Raw genomic sequence first — 19934 nt, 5'->3', positions numbered from 1 at the left:
TGTGATATACTTCAATTTTCTTATATTTCGCCATGCCAGGCGCTTCGTATATGTGTTGGATACGGACACATGTATCCGTGTCAATGTAACTTATTAGATAAAAATCATGTTTGTTAGTATGTTTTACCATACGTACAAATGGAGCAAGATACAACAACTCACTGAACCCCTTTACAGTGCTTACATGTTACATGGAGGTGTCTTTAGATTCCCTCACTAAGCTATTTGCTGAAGATTACTGACCACTACTAGTGTGTATCTATGGGTATGATCATACTATTTGCAACAATTCTTTAAGGTTAAATAGCTAAACAAAGTAAACAAAAACAAACAAAATCATTCACAACAATTCTTTGGAGCTTTCAAGAAATTTTCAAAACACGACACCTTATATAGCGGTTTGTACTTGAGCAGATTCTAGAAGCGAGATTAAGCGTATTTTGTAAATGCTAAAGAGAGTGCCTTGGTGTTTTCAATAATCTGTTCTTACCGCAAGTCAGATCGAGAAGAAAGGGAGTGAGTTGGAAAGGGCTAGCCGACAAAGACCCAAATGAATGCTTAGCAAGAGGAACACCAATTGAACACTTACACATTCACATGATTGGGTTCCATGACAATAGTTCCCGACTTGGAATCAATCTTTGCGTCAAGCTTTGAATTTCGCACAAGATTCACTATCCATCTTTCAGCCTCGTCATAAGTCATATTCAACTTTTTTCCGCAAGTGTTCTCATCAAATATAAATGAAAAGACAGATGAATGGACACTGAATTTCTGCACGTCACAAATTACTAGACGAACAAAGTGAAACTAATTTACATATAAAACTGATTCTTCAAGTTTGAGATCCAATTTTAACAACACTGAAATAAGGCTACCAAAGCTGGAAGGTGCCTTGAACATTAGCAGTTCTTCATCAACTTGGGCACTAGAGCTTATCTCCAAATGGGGACGTATGGTCTCACACTCATAATGCCCTAATGCAGATAATTAAGGAATAATATTTGGTGGAGCCAAGGTTATGATTGTTATTTAACTCAAGAATTCTACCCTTGTCCATAAGGATATTCTCAGCAATAGTAAATAAATATATAATATAATATAAAAAGAAGGTGAACAATTAAAAAAGGTGATAATTTAAAGGTTAAACTATACTCATTTACGCTGCTATAATAAACCTTCAAGGTCTTCATTATGAACTGTAATGTCTTGAGGAAGCCATCTCAAGAACATGGAAACCAAATTTCGACCTAAAAGAAATCGGAATCATCAATACCGAATATTGAGTAATAAAGACAATAAACAAATGAAGAGTACACGAATAGGACCGTATTAGATAAGGAAACTAGAGATGGTAGGAGTTCTTGCCGAGATTTACCCCTTCCTTTCGACTATCTGTGACTATAGAAATGAGTCCTGTAATGATTAAAATATATAAACTATAAGCAAAATTACCTCAGCAATAAGAGCCGCAGTTTGACTCTTCAATGCCCATTCTTCACAAGGAATGGCCATGTCAAATATTAAACTAAGAGCAGCATTGGCAAAGTCTCTTCTTTCCCCACTGTTCAATTCCTCCCAACGCAACCTCACCAAATGCATTGATGTATTTGAACTAAGTTTCAAATATGAAAAGACGGGCATTTTCGAGAAACTCATCCCTCAAAGGTACTATAGTAAAGTTGCCTTCTTCAACACGTTTTCCCAAGAAAGGATCATTCAGTATAACTTGCACAGAGTCCAAAGATTCAAAGGCAGAAAAATATTTCAGAGACATGCAGAAAGCAGAAGCATAAAATGCAATGTGAAACAATCACAAACACATAAAATAGCATCAAGCTTATGTAAAGATCACAGATGCATATCTTCTCCCCACCAAAAATTACTAAAAGCATAGGTACAAAACGCACACCTAGAAGGTTTCAAGTGATGCAATCACCAGAATAAATTGACGGTGTCAGTATTCTACTGAAAACATCCCCTTCAAACAAGTAGTCATTCTATATGAACAACTTACACGGAAAGATGGCTAACTGGTTGTAGCAGAATCGCAACCCTACACACATCATGGACCATACAAGCAAACCACATGGCATGGTATACAGGATTTGTGTCAAGTATACACGTCATGGTAGACGGAACAATCTCAAGGAAAGCATTTGGTGCAGAGGCACAAGTGCTACTATAACTATCTAGTTGTCACATGTATTCCATGAGTTCTCGAATTGGATTGTACCTCAATTCTTTTTCAACTTTAACATTTTTTCCTAAAATCATCATATGGGATAAATTATAAATTCAACTATAGCATGCTGTCGTGGGTTCCAGCTATGGCAACTTCCCTTAAAAGGAAAAACTAAAAACTACTTAAGGCCATCCTGTTGGAGTAAAACATTTTCAGGCTTCAAGTCCCGATATATTATTCCTGTATTGTAGAGACATGAAGAAGAAAGAAGCATGATTGACGAATAATGTAAAAGACAACACAAATGCAATTAGAATACATAGAAAATCTTATCCATCTAATATTGTGAAATGGGAAGTATGTGAACAATCTTAGGAAACCCCCCCAACACACACACACACACACACACAAAAAAAAAGAATATCCAACGCTCAACAGTAATGCTTCTGAATAATTATCTTAAGGTCTTAATAAAAACTAGGCATTCGAAGGAAAAGTGCTTTGGAACACAAACGTGAGATAACAATACTCAATGAATGGGAATTATTGAATCTATATAACCGAACAACTTGAGGTGAGCAGCAAAAAATTTACTTCAGATAAACCATTAGTTAAATTTCTTGCATAAAGGAGGATCTCAAATAGGCCTAATGACATGATAAGCCATTCACACGATGCTTGAATCATACTTTAATAGTTTAATGCACAAGCTAGACCGAGGAAGATGCGGTTTATATCAAGCTTTTCGAGGAAAGCACACAAAGTAGGAAGAATAAAAAATAAACCTCTTAACACAACAAGTATGCAGAAAAGAACCACCTATACATACACTTTGCAATTGTAATGACTTTGTCATAATCGGGGAAAAACATTTATCCCATGAAACAACACGTCTATCTTATAAATTTACCTAAACAATGAAGGTATTCTAATCCAATTAAGACTTCTGCAGCATAGAATCTGGCAAAGTTACACAATGATCAATGATGAAGTCAGTACACTATTTGAAGAAATATGTGTAAGAATGTACTTTATTTATAATGTCTTTGATAATGAACGGAAATAACACAGATCACTTTCATGTTACTTAGGATGGTGCTCTCACCACATGATTGCTTCTTCTATACTATTTTAGCATAAAACTAAAATTAGACGGCCATAAATAGAGGTGAACTAGTAATCGTGAGAAAATAAATCTAGATCCAAGTTCACAAAGAAACAAATTCCTTGACATGAATATATTTTCTCGGAACAAAGACAGCCTTAGACTAGATACTATATATTCAAGTTTTCAAAACATATTACTGAACAAAGTTATCTTATATCAATTCCAGTGAACAGATCATGCTTTGTGTGAACTTGCGCATTCTCCTAATCCAACCTAAAAAAAAGGCAAGTTTGGAACCATTCATGCACCTATTACATTTAAAATGTAAAATCTGCTTTTTCAGAGCAGTTCCGCGGCTAACTAAATCTATGGCCAAAGACCATCATTTGTGGGCATACCTCCAAAATGAATGTTCACTGGCATTCATAGAGATGAGGAAAAATCAATTGAAGATTAAAGGTACCTCACAGATTCCTCTTTGAAAATCTTCATAAGTTGCTTGTCAAGCAACGCAAAGAGCTCCCCACCAGGACAGAAGTCTATTATCAAACAAACATGCGTAGCAGTCTGAAGAGAAAATAGAAAAATTAGAAATTGTATTAATGGATACAATCATAATGGGTATAATTAAGACTTTAGAGGATTACATCAACACCTAAAAACTAGTCGTGGTAACACAAAGTCCCTACAACCATTTAAAACAGGTTGATGCAAACATTTGATTTGGGTCACTAACATGCTTTGCTGCAAAACTTTTAACAGTTTCGTTAAAAGTAGCAGAAAACAGAAGGATCTGAAAATTGGGAAAACATAAGAGGTGATGATCAGGAACCTTAGTACTATGAATGAATAGTTCAAGATCCAAAATAAGCATCCAAACTAAGCATGTATTGTATTTCAAAGACTCAATAAATGAATTTATACATGCCTGAAGTTTAAATGGGTTAAAAAACCATAAAAGATATAATTATATAACAATGACTATTTACCGGACATCCTGATATGTATAAGTTGTATACTGTAATCAGAACAAAGAAAACACAACAAATCAACATGATAGAAATATATAGCAAATTTTAATTATGATAAAACAAAAAATGACCTCTCTAAATCCAAATTAAAAAATTTATATGCCTTCAAATTTTTGTATTAGTCCGACTCCGTATGCTTAATACACTAAAGTAAACAAAGGCTGTGAAATAGTTACTCAAACCTACTTTGCCTTGAGAATCGCCTTATAGCTGAAATGAATAAGTAATTCATTTATTCATCAATGTAACACTAACAACTATTTTGGTAATCTATAGGTGAGCGGGTAAGCGTGGATAGGTGAGGCCTATCCAACTTAAATTGAAAAGCCAATTTCGATGTTTTTATCACTTCATTGCATTTCTTAATAGCATGTGTGTCCCAGAAGAACTCCTAGAGTCCTAGATGCTAATCAGTTCTTGCAAAAATCTAGAAGACAGCTCTACCAATACTTTTGAGCACAACAATGTAGGAACAATATGACAGTAACAATAACGAACCTGAATGTTCCTATTGGCTTTTCTAATATCCCTCATAAGTTTCAAGGAATCCTCTTGGAAGCCACTCTACAAAAGGTAGCAATGCACATGAGCATCCATATACAAGAAAAGATAAAGTAGTCAATAAGTAATGATCCATTAAAGACACTTTTAAAAATTATAAAGAGAAACACTACATGAGCATAAATGTCTAACCAAATAAAACGCACTTACATCTGCCATCATGTGATCCACCTCGTCAAAAACCAGTATTTTCAAATCTCTCGGGCTGAGTGTCTTGTAAGAAAACCATTTCCCAATCGTTCCGGGAGTTCCAATAACTACTTGATCCACAACTTGCCCACGCCTTCCATCCTTAGTAGGCAGAGCAAGGATAGAAGTTATACCGGTATATTTCCCCATCTTTCTCAAAACTTCCAAATTCTGAACCACCAATTCCCTAGTCGGGCAGACACAGAGCTTGTGGGGATTTCAAATTCGGATCAACACAACTCAACATCCCAAGCACAAAACAAGTAGTTTTACCTGAACCATTATGAGCTTGGGCAATGAGATTCTTGTACGGCGGAGAGAGAATCATAGGCAAACTAACCGACTGAATCTTACTAAAGCGAGTAAATTTCATCTCAACATAAAGCCCTCTTAATAACTCTGATGATAATTTCAAATCCTCAAATGTCACCGCAGTTGAATACAATGTATATTCTGTCGTAACCTGTAAAACAACAACTCAAATCTCAATATATAAATATTAATAAGGACGGGGCGAGTAATCTTACAGTTGTAATATTAGATCTTCATCTTCTTCGAGAAAATCATTCTCTTTTTTAACATCTTCTTCGATCTTTAACGACTCGAGTTCAGGTAGAGGTGTAGTAGAAGATGAGGTTGACTCTTCTTCGACAGGGTGTGCTGCATCTGTATTTGTAGTAGACTTACAAGCGGCGGCATCAAACAACTCAAGAACGAAACAGATTTGAGAGAGATTGAAAGAAATTTGAGAGATTGAAAGATAGTTTGTTTCCATAGTTAAAGAGTTGTGATAGGTGAAACTTAAATAGAGCGCAAGTTTTTAGCAGTTTCCCTTATTCCTAAATTTCTAATTTTTTTGTGTTTTTATTTTTAATGTTCACGGTTTGCCAGTGCATACGTTTCGTAAGAAAATTAAAACAAAACGTTAGAAATTAATTCAATTTTAATGGAAAATCATTATAACAATTTCTTATAATTACTCACGGTAATAAAGTGAGAGGAACATAGTTACGCCTAAAAAGCGTTAGCAAACAAAAAAAGTGTGCGTTACTGATTTCCTGTTTTGGTGTAGTGGACGAAATCAGAATAAAGTCCTGAGCCAATAATAGATACTTTGACAAGTATAACAACCAACAACTGAACCTCTACAATACCCATATCACAGACAAGCTATGGCTATCCATATTGATAGTCAATATTCAACATTGTCAGGTATGATATACCTCACAAGTAAATAGTTGTGAGTTCACATGAATGTCCAAGTCCCAATCCAGTTTTTTAGTCTATCAAGGCTCAGGTATTAAGTTCAATGTAAAGTACTAATTAATCTCCAAAAACAAACAAATATACTTTATAATCACCAAAATCCATTTGTCCATTAATCCCCAAGCCGTAAATACTCCTCCAAGTCCTCCACAAAAGAATAATGCAAAGACTAAACATTAAGTCAGTATAAAAAAGAAGCTAATGATACAAACTAAGTGACAGTTCCCAAAGCATAAAAATAAGGCCGTATCCTCTTTCTCTCCAAACTTCTTCTCCATTAGCATAGATACAATTTCACTAAAGACAACAGAAAAAGGAATGCACAAACCTTTAACACCAAATTCTCAAAAAGAAGATAAAATCATACAGATGCATTGAATTCATATATCATATAACTGCGCAAGCATACCCTAACAGTGCATTTCTGCGTAAGTATTGCAAATTGCCGAGTTATATACAGATAAAATACTCTTCAAAATTGAAGATGTAATGCAAACGGACGACCAAAAATAAATAAAATTCACTAACAATTGCAGTTCTAAGAAGGCATCTGAGACTCAAGCTTTAAACACAACTATGAGCATTCTACACGAGAACATAGATTTAAACAATACATACATATATGATAAATAAAAGTACCTAATATATTAGAGAAAAACAAAAGTAGGTAAGCCTACTTTAATTTTATTATAGTTTAGGGTATATAACATGTTAATCAATACAGTTTCAAAAATAAAATAAATTCATAACGGAAAATTAGGTATACCTTCTAGCTTCTTCATCTCTTACTTTAGCGTCAAATTCCTTGCTTGGAGGATATCTTGGAAGGCTTGAAGGATCACATGCAAGTGGTTTTGTCCTAAAGAACTGGAAGCATGAAAATCAAGGGAGAAAAATAATCAAAACAACAAAGTAAAACATCTCCTTGAACCCAAAGGTGATAATATTATTAACGAAAGAGTAAATATTTCTTTAACACACAAGTAATCTTCTTATAATTCAAAAAAGTTAATAATGTTTAGAGAAAATCATATAGACCTCGACCACTCAACCGCATTGGATCATCAATAAATGATATGCATTAACTAGTACAAGGCAATAACTCCACCAACTAACTCAAATCTCGTTTTCCTTACAAACATATTGATTGTGCGCCTTTATGGATATGTGACTCGGACAAAAGTAGTCCTCAAAGGATTTGAGAGTGCAGTTCAGTTGTCAAGGTTTTCAAAGATTCATAACCTTAAAGATGGTAGAAAGAAGTGAGCACATAACACTTCAAAACCAACCATCTTTTCCCGATCAAAAGATCTTCATCGACACCTATTAACCAATCGGCTTATCTAATATAAGAGGGTGATGAATTAAATTGCTTGTGGGATTTGACCGGTCTATGACCAAACTCAAAGCCCTCCCACACAATTCCTAACTAAGATATCCTTCATCATTTTTAGATACATTGCGAAGACTAGACCAATATCTGCAATTCTCTATTTACAAGGAGACAAACATTAAAGGTAGTCTACTCGTACCTTAACTGAATCTTGTTATGTAAAGACTAAGTTCTATACATCACTTGATTTTTGTCCAACTAATAGAAAGGTTTCCGGACCAAGTGTAAAACCAAACCATCTTGTCTATAGTACTCAGCTACCTTAAACACACCAAGTCCCAACTTAGTTGAGTGTGATCGAGTGAGAAGTAGCTTAGGTAACATGTATGACTTACAAGCCGATCCATGTCATGTAATCAACTTAAAAACGTCTAGCCAGAGCCACTTTAATCCTAACTCCAGAGCGACAATGTTATTAACTAACCAAGAGTCACTTTCATATCAACTCAGGCAACCTGACTTGTGAAGTCATTGACCTACCGTTCTCATAAAACTTCTCTTTGTTCTTATAAACTAATATACCTCACATTGTAGGCCTAACACGAGAATGATATCTATCTATCGACCATCCGTCCTGAGATATGTAGCTGAAACCCAATTATTTGAACCAACTTAATCCATCAAACTCGACAAGGTATAAGACATTGTCGGAAGAATCCTCGGATCCTGTTTTATAACTCAAGTACAGGTCAACACTCGACATGAGAGAGAAACAAACAACAAAGTTTGTGTTTTATTGAAGAAGGAATCTTTTTTTTACCCGCAAACTCATTTTGTGCTAAGGAATATTTCCCTGGCGGCTAAAGAAAAATAGGATGGGCAATGGCATATGGTGAGCAAATATAATTGCTTATCGCTTGAGAACTATTTTATCAGCTCTTGAAGGTGATGAGAAATTCCTATGCTTGCTTTTATATCAAGTTACATTGACATGGGCACTGTATCAATTATCGATCCGATACGGCGAAGTATCCGACCAAAGAACTATCACAAATTGAGGTACATAACCTTCAATGCATTACCACCGTGATCCAACACGGATACGGGGTTATCTGATTTCTTTTATAAATATGGAGTGTACCTACATAACTTTCACATCATGAAGATTCTCCACTAGTAGGGTTTACCACAGGATAATGTCCTTGTGCAATCAGATATACCCACAAGACGGTTTTAGTGTTTTGTTCTTTGCCTTTCTTGTTTTGAATGGGTGACAGGTTACATATCTCACATTAGTTTGTATCATGTGCACATCAAGAGTTCACACTTAAAATTGCAACACATAAACCAGTTTTAATAAGATCACAAAACTTGAGTGTGACTATGATGTACGAGAACAACCGAACAAAGAGATAAATAACAAATGATATCAGCATTCACTAAGGATGACCGCCATCTTGATAAAAATAAGGGGCCAAGAAGTCTACACACCTCACTCTTGAGAGCAGAATCTGCAGTTCCACGATCTGCGGGATCAATAGAAAGCAAACATCTCCATGAGCCCCAAAGAAGCAGAGGGGAATTCTTTAAATGTATCAAAGAACACATCGCCTATAAGGTTGTTGGGGTTTGAAAATGGTTGCATGTGGCAATTTTGATTTTCTTCAATAGTCCTCGGGGACGGTGAACCACAAAGCTTAAAAATCTTATGCAACTACTCCACCTATAAGAAAGAAAAATTCAAACTGTGTACTCGTGGAAAAAAAATTTTGAAACTAATGAACAATAAAGGATCCCTAAAAACGACGCTTTTCGGAAGGAAGAGCACAAAAAAATATGTAGACAATATTCGCATGCGATTGAAAAGATTTTTTTTTTCTTCTTTCTCAAATCGACAAGAAAGAATTTATAAACTGAAGTTGTGAAATCTATGTCGTATTAAAGATCAACGCGACAATAATTCAAAATCAAAACAGCTTTTTCAAAGAACACCGCCAAACATTTTGTTTTTCCAATCAGCACCGAGAAAGAAATGTTGTAAATCAAATGTTATTAAGTTTACATCGTACTAAAAGATCAAAGCAAAACACATTGAGGTCGTAAAACAATTATTCAAAGAATAGCTGCAAAACTTTCAACGGGTGGGTTTTGGTGATATCGTGTTAACACATACCTTGCACTCAATCTACTTGAACTAGACTCACATGTAAGATAATCTAATATTATCTACTCTTTGTATCTGGCCCTTTAAACTCCTAGGTAAACGGCATTTTGATTGTATCATTTGTGTCTAGCCTGAAACACTGTCTTATCACGTAAAAATTAAAAGGAGAACAATGTAAATGAATGTCATATCAAAATTTCTTTCGCATCTTTAGAGCATCCACATTCATGCAAACATTTGGTGTCAATAGTACCAAGTAACTTTTACATCAGATACCACTTGGGTTGTTCCTATCAACTTCCTGTCACTTATCCACAGTGTGGGTCCAAAAGTTTCGTCGAGGTATTCACATCTCTGAAAACCGACTTGAATTGGGAAATTTTCCCATTAGTGTTTTTTCAAAAGCTCGATTAGTTAGAAATTTTCATGAATATTAAAATATTTATTGTTAAAAAACATGAAAAACTAAATTAGAAGATACAAAAATTTCTAGTTTAGAAGTATTAACAAGTTTTTTTAAGAAACAAATGAATACAGGCTTCTAGCATCTATATACCCTTTATATATTGTTCTATAGTATTGGATACCGTACACTATATACTTGACATTATCTGAAAAGTGAAGGTATTCAACTGAATATCCTAAGACCCTCCTGGGTCCGTCCCTGCTTATCCATACACAATACCATCCTCATTAACATAAAATGGTTTGACTACCCAATATTTAACTACGAAAACATAGTCTGAATTCATGCTGTATAGCAAAATCTCTCGTCTAGTTTGATTGCTATAGTCAAACCGATAATAATAATAATAGAAACCCATGATACTTTAGAAATGGATCCCATCCTAGTTTTTTACCAGACAATTTTTTTGTCATTCATGTCCTGACCAATCTCTCCATAAGATTTAACAATTAACAGCTACTGCAATAGAAAAGATTTTAGTAGAAAAGACTTTAGCAGATGATAAGCATCATTCAAGTAGAAAAGACTTTAGCAGATGGTAACTTCTTTATTTGATTGAGTAAGAAAATAAGGAATCTGAGCTGAATCATGAATCATCAGATAATATAAATACAAAACCTCTTAATTTTTTTTTATTATGTATCAAGGTCTCCAAATATACCAAACAAATGCGAAAATCCTTTCGATTTCCAACCAAAACTTCATAACAATGAAATTTCGTATTAGGGACTTTATTTTCTTACCTTGCGGACTTCGGAGGTTCCTTCGCCTCTTCAAACCTCTCTCGCTTCATATTCTAGATCCTCTAACAACTATGAAACATCATATACAATAAACATATAAAGTAGTCCTAAATATCAAGTAAAACCCATAAATAACATCATATCACGAACCCGACGTATTGGCGCTAACTCAACTTCATCCTTATATGCCTTAGTAGCAAATTCAGCATCCCATCCTGGAATCACCCACCATTATTTCATAAGTTTCAAAACTAACAGATAAATCCCAATACAAATATTCAACCACTGGATCAACATTTCAAATATGTTTGGTTATGTCAGCAACGAATGTACTACATCAGACAGTATACAGTGCATGAGTGCCTCCTCTAGATGGTGAACCAGACAATGGACAAACAATGTCTAACATAAAATAATATTATCATGAGATGTACAAAGAGACCTCAAACAGGAAGAAGAATTAAATGGAACCTAATAGGTAGATTGAGCAAATAGTATACTAACACAGGCTATTGTATACGAAACTGACATGTAAGGACTCGGAAGCACAGGGGCCGTGAATAGGACATATACTCACCATCGAAGCAGAATTTAGGATATCGCAGCGGCGCAATGGGATGAGATTTGGCATACTCCCAATTCCCAGTCAAGTAAACAGGAAAGAATTCCCAATCTTTGTCTGAATGAGGGAGATTCAATACTTGCGTGGGTTTCCTGCTATGAATGTTATATAAAATTCATAGTTTCTAATATTTGCGTGGGTTTCCTATGTAACCTGCTATGAATTTTATCTCTCAACTCAAATATTTTGAACCTGCTTCAAATGAGTCTGAATTTCAAGGAAAACTAAAGGTCTCGTACACTAGGCTTCAATATATTTTAGCATAACAAGTTCAGTAATGCCTAAGGTGCTTGTTTGGCATGCTTCAGCAGCACATACTTCTCAGTAGTGTGTGTCAGGTGTACATGGATGGATAACCAAGAAAACTTATTTGAAGAACACAAGATATCAAATAAAAATCGAAAATTTTCATTGTATTTCAAAATAAATATCATACCTTTGGTTATAACGGAAGCAAACTAGCAATCAAATTACTTGCGGTTGTGGATTAAACACCTAGAGCAAAAGGAAAAAAAAAAAAAAATCATAAAAGTGGAAATTAGTTAATGAAAATTAATGCACCGTATAAGAAGAAGGAAAAGGAAGAGAAAACTCTTGGGATGTCGGTGTGCGAAGTGTTTGTTTGGTTGAGAGAGAGAGGCGTTGGAAAAACAATAAGAGGGGATGAAAAATATAAGAGAGAAGAGCGCGATTTTTTCTTTTTTCCCTCTCGCCCAAAATTCTAATTTTGGATTTTATTTAGTTTCTATTATCTTTTTTTTTTTTTTTTTTTTTTTTTTTTGCTAATCTAGTTTCTATTATCTTAATAACCTTTACGGTTTCTTGTCAAAACAAAATTTTATAAATACGTTACAAATTAATTCTCAAATATGGGAAAATTAACTAACACATTATTTGCAATTTTAACGCTAAATAAACGTTAGGAACTTAGTTACGCCTAAAAAGCATTAGTAAACAAAAAAAGTGTGCATTATTGATTTTCTGTTTTGGTGTAGTGAATCCCAATCTGTCCCCACATACATCTCTGTCCAGGATGGGGACAAGGCTTGTTTGCCCCCAGTGTAACTATGGCTGATAGCCGAGTTGTTACTTGTCCGTCTATTATATACATGATGGTAAAAGAAACGAGTTACCTGCCGCAGTGTACGCCTCTCTACGTTTTTTGTAATCATCTTACCATCCGTGTTCAGATGCTCCAAGCCGTCGATCTCAACCCCAATCTATTGATCTCATTGTTCCTTTGTCTCCAACTTCCTCGCCGTCGATGTTACTACGTTGAATACTCTACAAAAACTAAAATCACCAATAACACAAAGGAGGGGACTGTGCTGCCCTTTGTTAGACCCGTCACCATTCTGGCAATATTCGGCGTGATTATCAAACCCCTTTTTAACATCTCCGCACAAACTCGAGGTGGTACACGTATCCTGCTACCACCATCCACGCCCTACTAGTCCACCACTGCCCACACTTTACCCTCAGTTCCCACACTACGCCATCACCCACACTCCATAAGTCCACACACTACTCCACAGCCCAAATAGCTAAGAGGCCCAACAACATCCAACCCAGCCCATTTTATCTGAAATGGGTCCAAACTGACCTATTTCCTCATCTTCTCCACTCACCACCAGATCTACATGCAACTAAAACCCTAGTATGAGTAGTATAATCTGGGCGCAACCCTGACTTCCTCATCTCATAAAACAATCTCAAAGATTCTCTACTCCGCCCATGAACAGCAAGCCCAGTAATCATTGTTGTCCAAGTGATAACATTTCTTTTCGGCATTCCATAAAAAACTAGTACTGCTTCATCAATTGATCCACATCTCGAGTACATATTTATCAAAGAAGTACCAAGTGCAACAGTAACATCTAACCCATTTATGTATATAAAGAAGTGCGCCCATCTATCCAATTCAACATAACCTAAGTTCGAAACCGCTGTAATCACACTGACCATTGTTACCTTATCTGGTCTTACACTTGTAAAAAGTTGCATCTCTCGAAACAAACCTAAGGCTTCATCATTGAAATCATGGTCCACTAAACAAGCAATAATAGAAGACCAAGAAACCAAATCTCTTTCATCCATCTCCTCAGACACCTTTAACGCAATATCAACTTCCCCAATGTGGCGGAACAGAGCTCTTACCTTTTCCCAAGGAACTTGGGTTCGAACCAGTTCTTTTAGAGGGGGCAGTGTAGCCTTTTGTTCGAATTTCCCACAGACGGCGCCATTTGTCGCACCTAAATACCGTGACTTCTAACTTTACTTAATTTCAAGCTCTATTTTTTATCGGTTGCACCAATTAGATTGCCTACGTACCCATTTCAGTATCAAGCCGCCGTAATTCACCTCCATTTTTTCTCTTTACCTCTCTCTCTTTTCTCATGAGTTGCCTCCCTCCCTCTTCTATCATTCCCCCCTCTCTTTTATATCTCTCTCCTTAGGTTTAACTCATGGGGTACAGTATGGTCTTGGGTCTATTCTCTGGGCCCAATACACACTATAGTCCATCTATGAACACGGCTAATACAATTGGCAAGCTTGTTTTGTGTTTCTTCATTTTCTAGGTTTAGTTTCTTCTTATTCTCACATTCTCTTTGTTTTTAAGCTTTTAGATTCATCAGTCTTCTTCTTACGTTCTCTTTGTTTTCCAAGTTCTTAGTTTATTTTCATTTGTCATTCTTCTTCTCACCTTAGCTTTTCTACAACCAATCTTAATTTATTTTTCTCTTGTCAATCATAGAACTTTTTGTGAAATTTTCATGAAAAGTAAGTGAAAAAAATAAGCATATCAAAATAATTCACGAATATTGTTTAAAAATATACTTTTAAGTTTCAACAAGAAAATATGGTGACATGTAATATCTATACTAACCAACTCTTTACGAATCGAAAATTTAAACACAAATTAAAATTATTGAAACAATGCCATTAAGTTATTAATATTACTAGTAAACTACGTAAAGCAATTGAAGAGGAATGGAGAAGACAATGAAATGAAACTTGAGTTTATTAGATGATTAAATTAGTAAATATATTAGGGCTTTAATGTTGAGTAAATAAAGAAAACTACCTTTAGGCCAATCTATTAGAGATTTTTTTAGTAACTGTAAAATTGGTAAACAATTTAAAACATTTGTAATTTTTTTAAAAAAAAAATTAAGAAATTTGTCGAAATTGAAAATATAACTAAATTTTCGTGAAAGTTTTATCAAAACTTGCTTGCAGAAAATATACGCATGTAAACTTCTATGTGACCAACAAGAATAAAAATTTCCTGAAAGTTTCTATACATTAGTTCCTTGGTTGAAACCCAAAACCCAAGTATTCAGAGAAGTCGTTAAAAATACCATTTTTACAGTAACTAATGTACATTTGCTCGTGAACGTACATTTGCTTGTGACTACCCTTACTTGTGAGTTGTGACTAACCTAGAGAAGTTCCTAATGTATTATCGAAAAAAATAAAAAAGAAAAAAAAGAGAGAAGTTCCTAATGTACATGCAGTCCCATATTCGAACGACATTTGTTGTACGTTTCCTAAAGTTCCCTTACCCAATAACATTTGTAAATCTAAATGTATATTTGTTGGGTGTGTGGATGGAATAGTGAATAGTCCCACATCAGGTAGCAGTCAAGCTAAACTCTAGTTAATAAAGAGACTAGACTCTCACCCATAACAGCGCCGAGACCTTTTTGAGTTAAACCCCATACCATAGATGAGACCCAACTTTGAATCTGGCTTAATGATGGCTAAGTAGAGACAATATTGGGTTGTGGTCGGGCCTGACAATTTGCAGCGATTTAGCATTAAGGTTTCTTGGTATTAAACACTGTTCTAAAAATCGGTCTAAGCGGCCGTCTAAAGGGTCTTTTAAAAAAAAATCAGTGGACTTATTAGGCTGCTTCTAGGCAGTCCAGTCAAGTTTTTTTTTTTTTTTTTTTTTTTTTTGAATGATTAAATGTTGAAAATTAAAGACCCGTATATGCTTAAGATCTGAATGAGTTTAAAAGACTAAAGTTCAATACAAATTATATACTACTATAAGAAAGAGTGTTTTTATATGAAGTTGATTTTCTTAAACTATTACGCAATTTTGTAATAAATATATTTTGTTTGTTTTTATTTTTTGAGTTATGGTAAATAATTTTTTTTATTTCTTGTAGTATATATATATATATATATATATATATATATATATATAATATATATATATATATATATATATAATTGGCGTTGCCTAGGAATGCCTAGAATGCCTCCCACTCTCCCACCGGCCGACTACTGCGTAGCTTTTTTAGAACATTGGTATTAAATGGACTTGGTGAGTATCTGAGTATTTTATTCAAACTAAGATGAAAACTGGAGGTGCCGTCCCACAGTGATGTTAAATTATAGCTGTTCTAAAAAAGGATGAAGCAATGATGCTTCCTAATAATTAAATTACATGGTTTTGGCCATTTGGAGAGTATGGTAATTGCCCCCCACAAATTCTGCCGGCCATATACACTTGCTGTTTTAGTGTAAAGGGTAGCATGTGCACTGGGTTAAATTTTGGGCCAACAGTTCCACCTGGTTTAGCAATTTAGCACGTACTCTATAGTCTATACTCTTTTAATTCCTGAGTTATTGGTTTAGCGCCTTTTAAGTTTTAACACGATTCTTTTTTCGGCATCGCCGGGTCCTGACGTTGACTTAGTTTTCTATTGGTAACTTGAACTTGGCTTTTGCAACCTTTACAAAAGCAACGAGTTAGATGCCTGAACAAATTGAAATACCAATTTCGAACCCAATATGTGTAGAGATCATGTGCCAATAAGGGGTGGGTTATGAGCGTGTCGCTCAAGATTTGAATGCGCGTTTTCCTCATGACTATTCCACAAAAACGTTGACGCACATATTAAATGCGACAACAGCACCTATCATTTGTGCGTTTCTAGTTGCTAAATGTTTTACTCACTGCAAAAACTAGCTGATCTTTCTGCTTTAGTGATTCAAAGGCTGAACAACAAAACTTATAGCAACGCCAAAAGCTAAGAATCTATAGCATGCCAAGGATCTATAGCTTTCCAGAATGCCAGCATAACCTCGTCTGACAAACAAATTCTTAATCAACTGTTGTTCTCTTTCTCTAAAATAAAAAGCACACCTAACAAATTTCCTTCACACCTCGGATACGTTAAGGTTTACCCGTCTACTGAAGACCCTACACAATCTAGAAGTTCATCTAGACTTTTCCTCCATTAATCAGCTCGGTCTCAATGTAGAGTGAAGACGGGAGAGGCTAGGAACTAAGTAATAGAGTGACCTCTTTGTTTCAAATTTGACTTAAAGCATTCATTCTCTCTAAGAACACCCAGTACTGGAGAAAATGAGTGCTAGGATATTGAGATTCAAGAATAAAGATTGTCTTGACCTTTCTGGGTGGTAAAAGGATCTAAAAGCACTTTTTAAAGTACCACTGCAAGAGCCTTTGTCAGTCCAAATATGTCATACATGAATAAAGTGAATTCTGTCAATCAACCAACGCAGAAAAGTTCTAGTTACCAGGAGAGACGTGAATATGGGTGAAGATTGCAACATGCCACTATGCAAGGCAAAAAGTAGTCAATCATCAGTCATGAGCTTTACTAAAGAAGTTGCATTCTCATTCCTAACTACCAAACCATTTAAAGAACTTTCTTGAATAATAATCTGGGTCGAACAAAAATGCAAACCAGCTTTAAAACTTCAAGATGTGTTGTTGACTTAGAGTCCACATCAAAGCTACATAGAAGTGCACAACAAATGGTCTTGAGATCTTGATGCCGAGTTATTTTATTTTCCCTCTCCAGCAAAACAAATAAATCAGAAACAAAACCACTTCAAATATTGATTCCATGAAAATAAGGAAAGAGTATGCCGTTATGATAAAGACAAACAATCAACTAAATTGTTATGAACAAATAAAAAGAATCATGCACAAGTCATCCTTGGGGCAAAAACTTTGGATCAAGTAAGAAAACTGAGGGACCACAATCATTACAAAAATGGAGTTGAATTCCCAACATGGAGTGAAATTCATTGATTTTGTTGGATCGTGTTGATTCACAACAAGTGTATCACCAGTATTAAATCAGGCATTTCGGGTGAATGAAATAACAATGATAGCTATTGTGAAAACAATCACTCTTCCAATACCAATTCGAGTGATCTATTACCAAACTCACAATGTGTTCTAAACTTCAATACTTGAAACATGCAACCTACCACACATACATTTGTACTAAATAGTTTGAATTAAATAGATCAATAAAACATAAAATTAACTTAAGCATTCGGATTTCCACCAGAAGGCAGATCCTACATATGCAAAACAGAAATATAACAATGAAGAAAGATTAACAACGAGGAATGTCTCACAGATCCTAACTCTAAAGTGGTGCAATAAGCAACAATCCTACAAATTTAATCTCCCAATATATCAGAAGCAAACATGATTAACTAGATGAAACATACCCAAATTGAAATTCTGCCTGTTTAAATGGGCACGAAAACAGCTCGAGACAGCCCATCTCTTCTGTTAAGTACCAGAGTTGCCCACATCTCTCTCTTTATCAGTTAAGTTGACACTAGCATACACAATGCAAATCAAGCCTCTGAATCAACCTTCTTGGCAGACGCAACCCCATCCCTTTCCTCCAATAGCTTCCCAGTCTCCTCATCAGCCGGTTGTGCTTTCTTCTGTACTTCCTTCGCCATAAGAGCTTGATACTTCAAGTAATTATAATAAGTAACACCCAAAAACGCAATCCCATAACCAAACAGATTAATAGGAGTCACAGTATCCTTAATCACTTGCCAAGAAAACGCAATCAACAACCAATCCTTAACCACACCAGCAACATTCATAGTCAGCGCCGAAGTCTTCCCAACCAACAGAAACACAGCCAGATTCAAAGCAAAAGCACAAACCGAATTCGTCCCGAAAATAGCCCAATCAAAGTGAAAACTAGAAGTTTCTTTCAAAATAGGAAATTCAACAAGAACCCAAGGCAGAAACAAAAATGCCAAACAACAAGGGGAAACATAATAAAGACTAGTAATCGGATTAAAATTAATACCCTTAGAACCAAGCAAGATCTGAATCAAAACCAACCTCGTAGCCTCAAACGCAACCGCCCCAAGTTGTAAAATAACACCCCATGAATCAAATCTAGCTTCCCCATAAGCAGCAATCGCAACCCCAAACGAGATCGAAAGCATATTCACCATAACATTACTCTTAAACCCTTCCTTCTTAAACGCAACCCCAATCGAATAAACCGCCACCGGCATCAAAGCTTTCAACATCTGAATAAAACTAACAGATAAATAAATATAAGCCGAGTTAGAAAACCACAACGACAGTGAATACAAAGCACCGATTGGTAAAACACTGGATATGTAAAGTTCACGCGTCATAGCAACAGGCTCAACGAATTTGAAGACGCGAACCAGAAGGAAAGCTAGAGATGAACAGAAAATCATGTGGATCATGGTTAGTGAAATGGGGAAAGGCCAATTATACATTTTCTTGTCAAGAATATATTTGTTGTAAACAATAACTGTGAATGATAGAAAGATCCATATGCTAACGTAGGCATATGACAGTAAGATCTTTTTCACTACACTTTCGTTTAGCGATGACGATGAGGAGCCACCTTTGCCCATCTTGTTTTCAACCCTAAATTCGGGAAGAGGATTTAGAGGGGTACTTATTGGGAGAGATCTGGGGATAAGTGTTTGAGTTTGAGAAGATGTGTTTCTCTCTCTTGTCGGAGGAGAGAGAGAGAGAGATGATTTTGTGTGGGAGACTAGACTAGGGGTGTTATATATGGTGGAGTGAGTGTTAGAGTAGTGGATTGTAGGATTGGTTCTGATGGGCTTGCAATTTTGGGCTTTTGTTTTGGTTGGTTTGGTAGAAGTCTATGTCGGTTTTTTTTTTGGGAGAATTCGACAATGTTTCCTATTTGCCCAATTTATGACGAATTATTTCATTTTAATGTGCCTGTTTTCTTAGTGGAACTGGGGGAGCGCATTCACATCATTGTAGGGCTTTTTAATAAGATTAACAAATCAAGAGATGGGGATTGAATATGATGATATATAACACCCCTACCTGTAGTATATCTACATATTATATAGATTAACCATCATGTTTTCTATATGAGCTAAAAGGTTGATAGCGCAGTGAACATAATCCATATGAGTTGTGAGTTGTAACCAAACCATG

General features: G+C 35.4%; 1 protein-coding gene across 1 annotated transcript; it reads right to left on the bottom strand.

Moving 5' to 3' along the window:
- Positions 1 to 17939: 17939 nt before the first annotated feature.
- On the bottom strand, positions 17940 to 19573 carry LOC147510272 (Drug/metabolite transporter superfamily protein). Its single transcript, XM_086602287.1, has one exon. It carries the CDS (start codon positions 19370 to 19372, stop codon positions 18311 to 18313), a length of 1062 nt encoding a protein of 353 aa, XP_086458413.1. The 5' UTR covers positions 19373 to 19573; the 3' UTR covers positions 17940 to 18310.
- Positions 19574 to 19934: the final 361 nt, after the last annotated feature.

The sequence above is a fragment of the Coptis chinensis genome, chromosome 3 (genome assembly GCF_015680905.1).
Source record: "Coptis chinensis isolate HL-2020 chromosome 3, ASM1568090v1, whole genome shotgun sequence".
Lineage (NCBI taxonomy): Eukaryota > Viridiplantae > Streptophyta > Magnoliopsida > Ranunculales > Ranunculaceae > Coptis > Coptis chinensis.
The sequence above is the reverse complement of the archived record's forward strand: the minus strand, read 5'-3'. Positions and strand labels throughout refer to the sequence as shown.

Coding starts and splice junctions, on each gene's coding strand:
- LOC147510272 (XM_086602287.1), bottom strand. CDS start 19,372: ATGGGCAAAGGTGGCTCCTCATCGTCATCGCTAAACGAAAGTGTAGTG.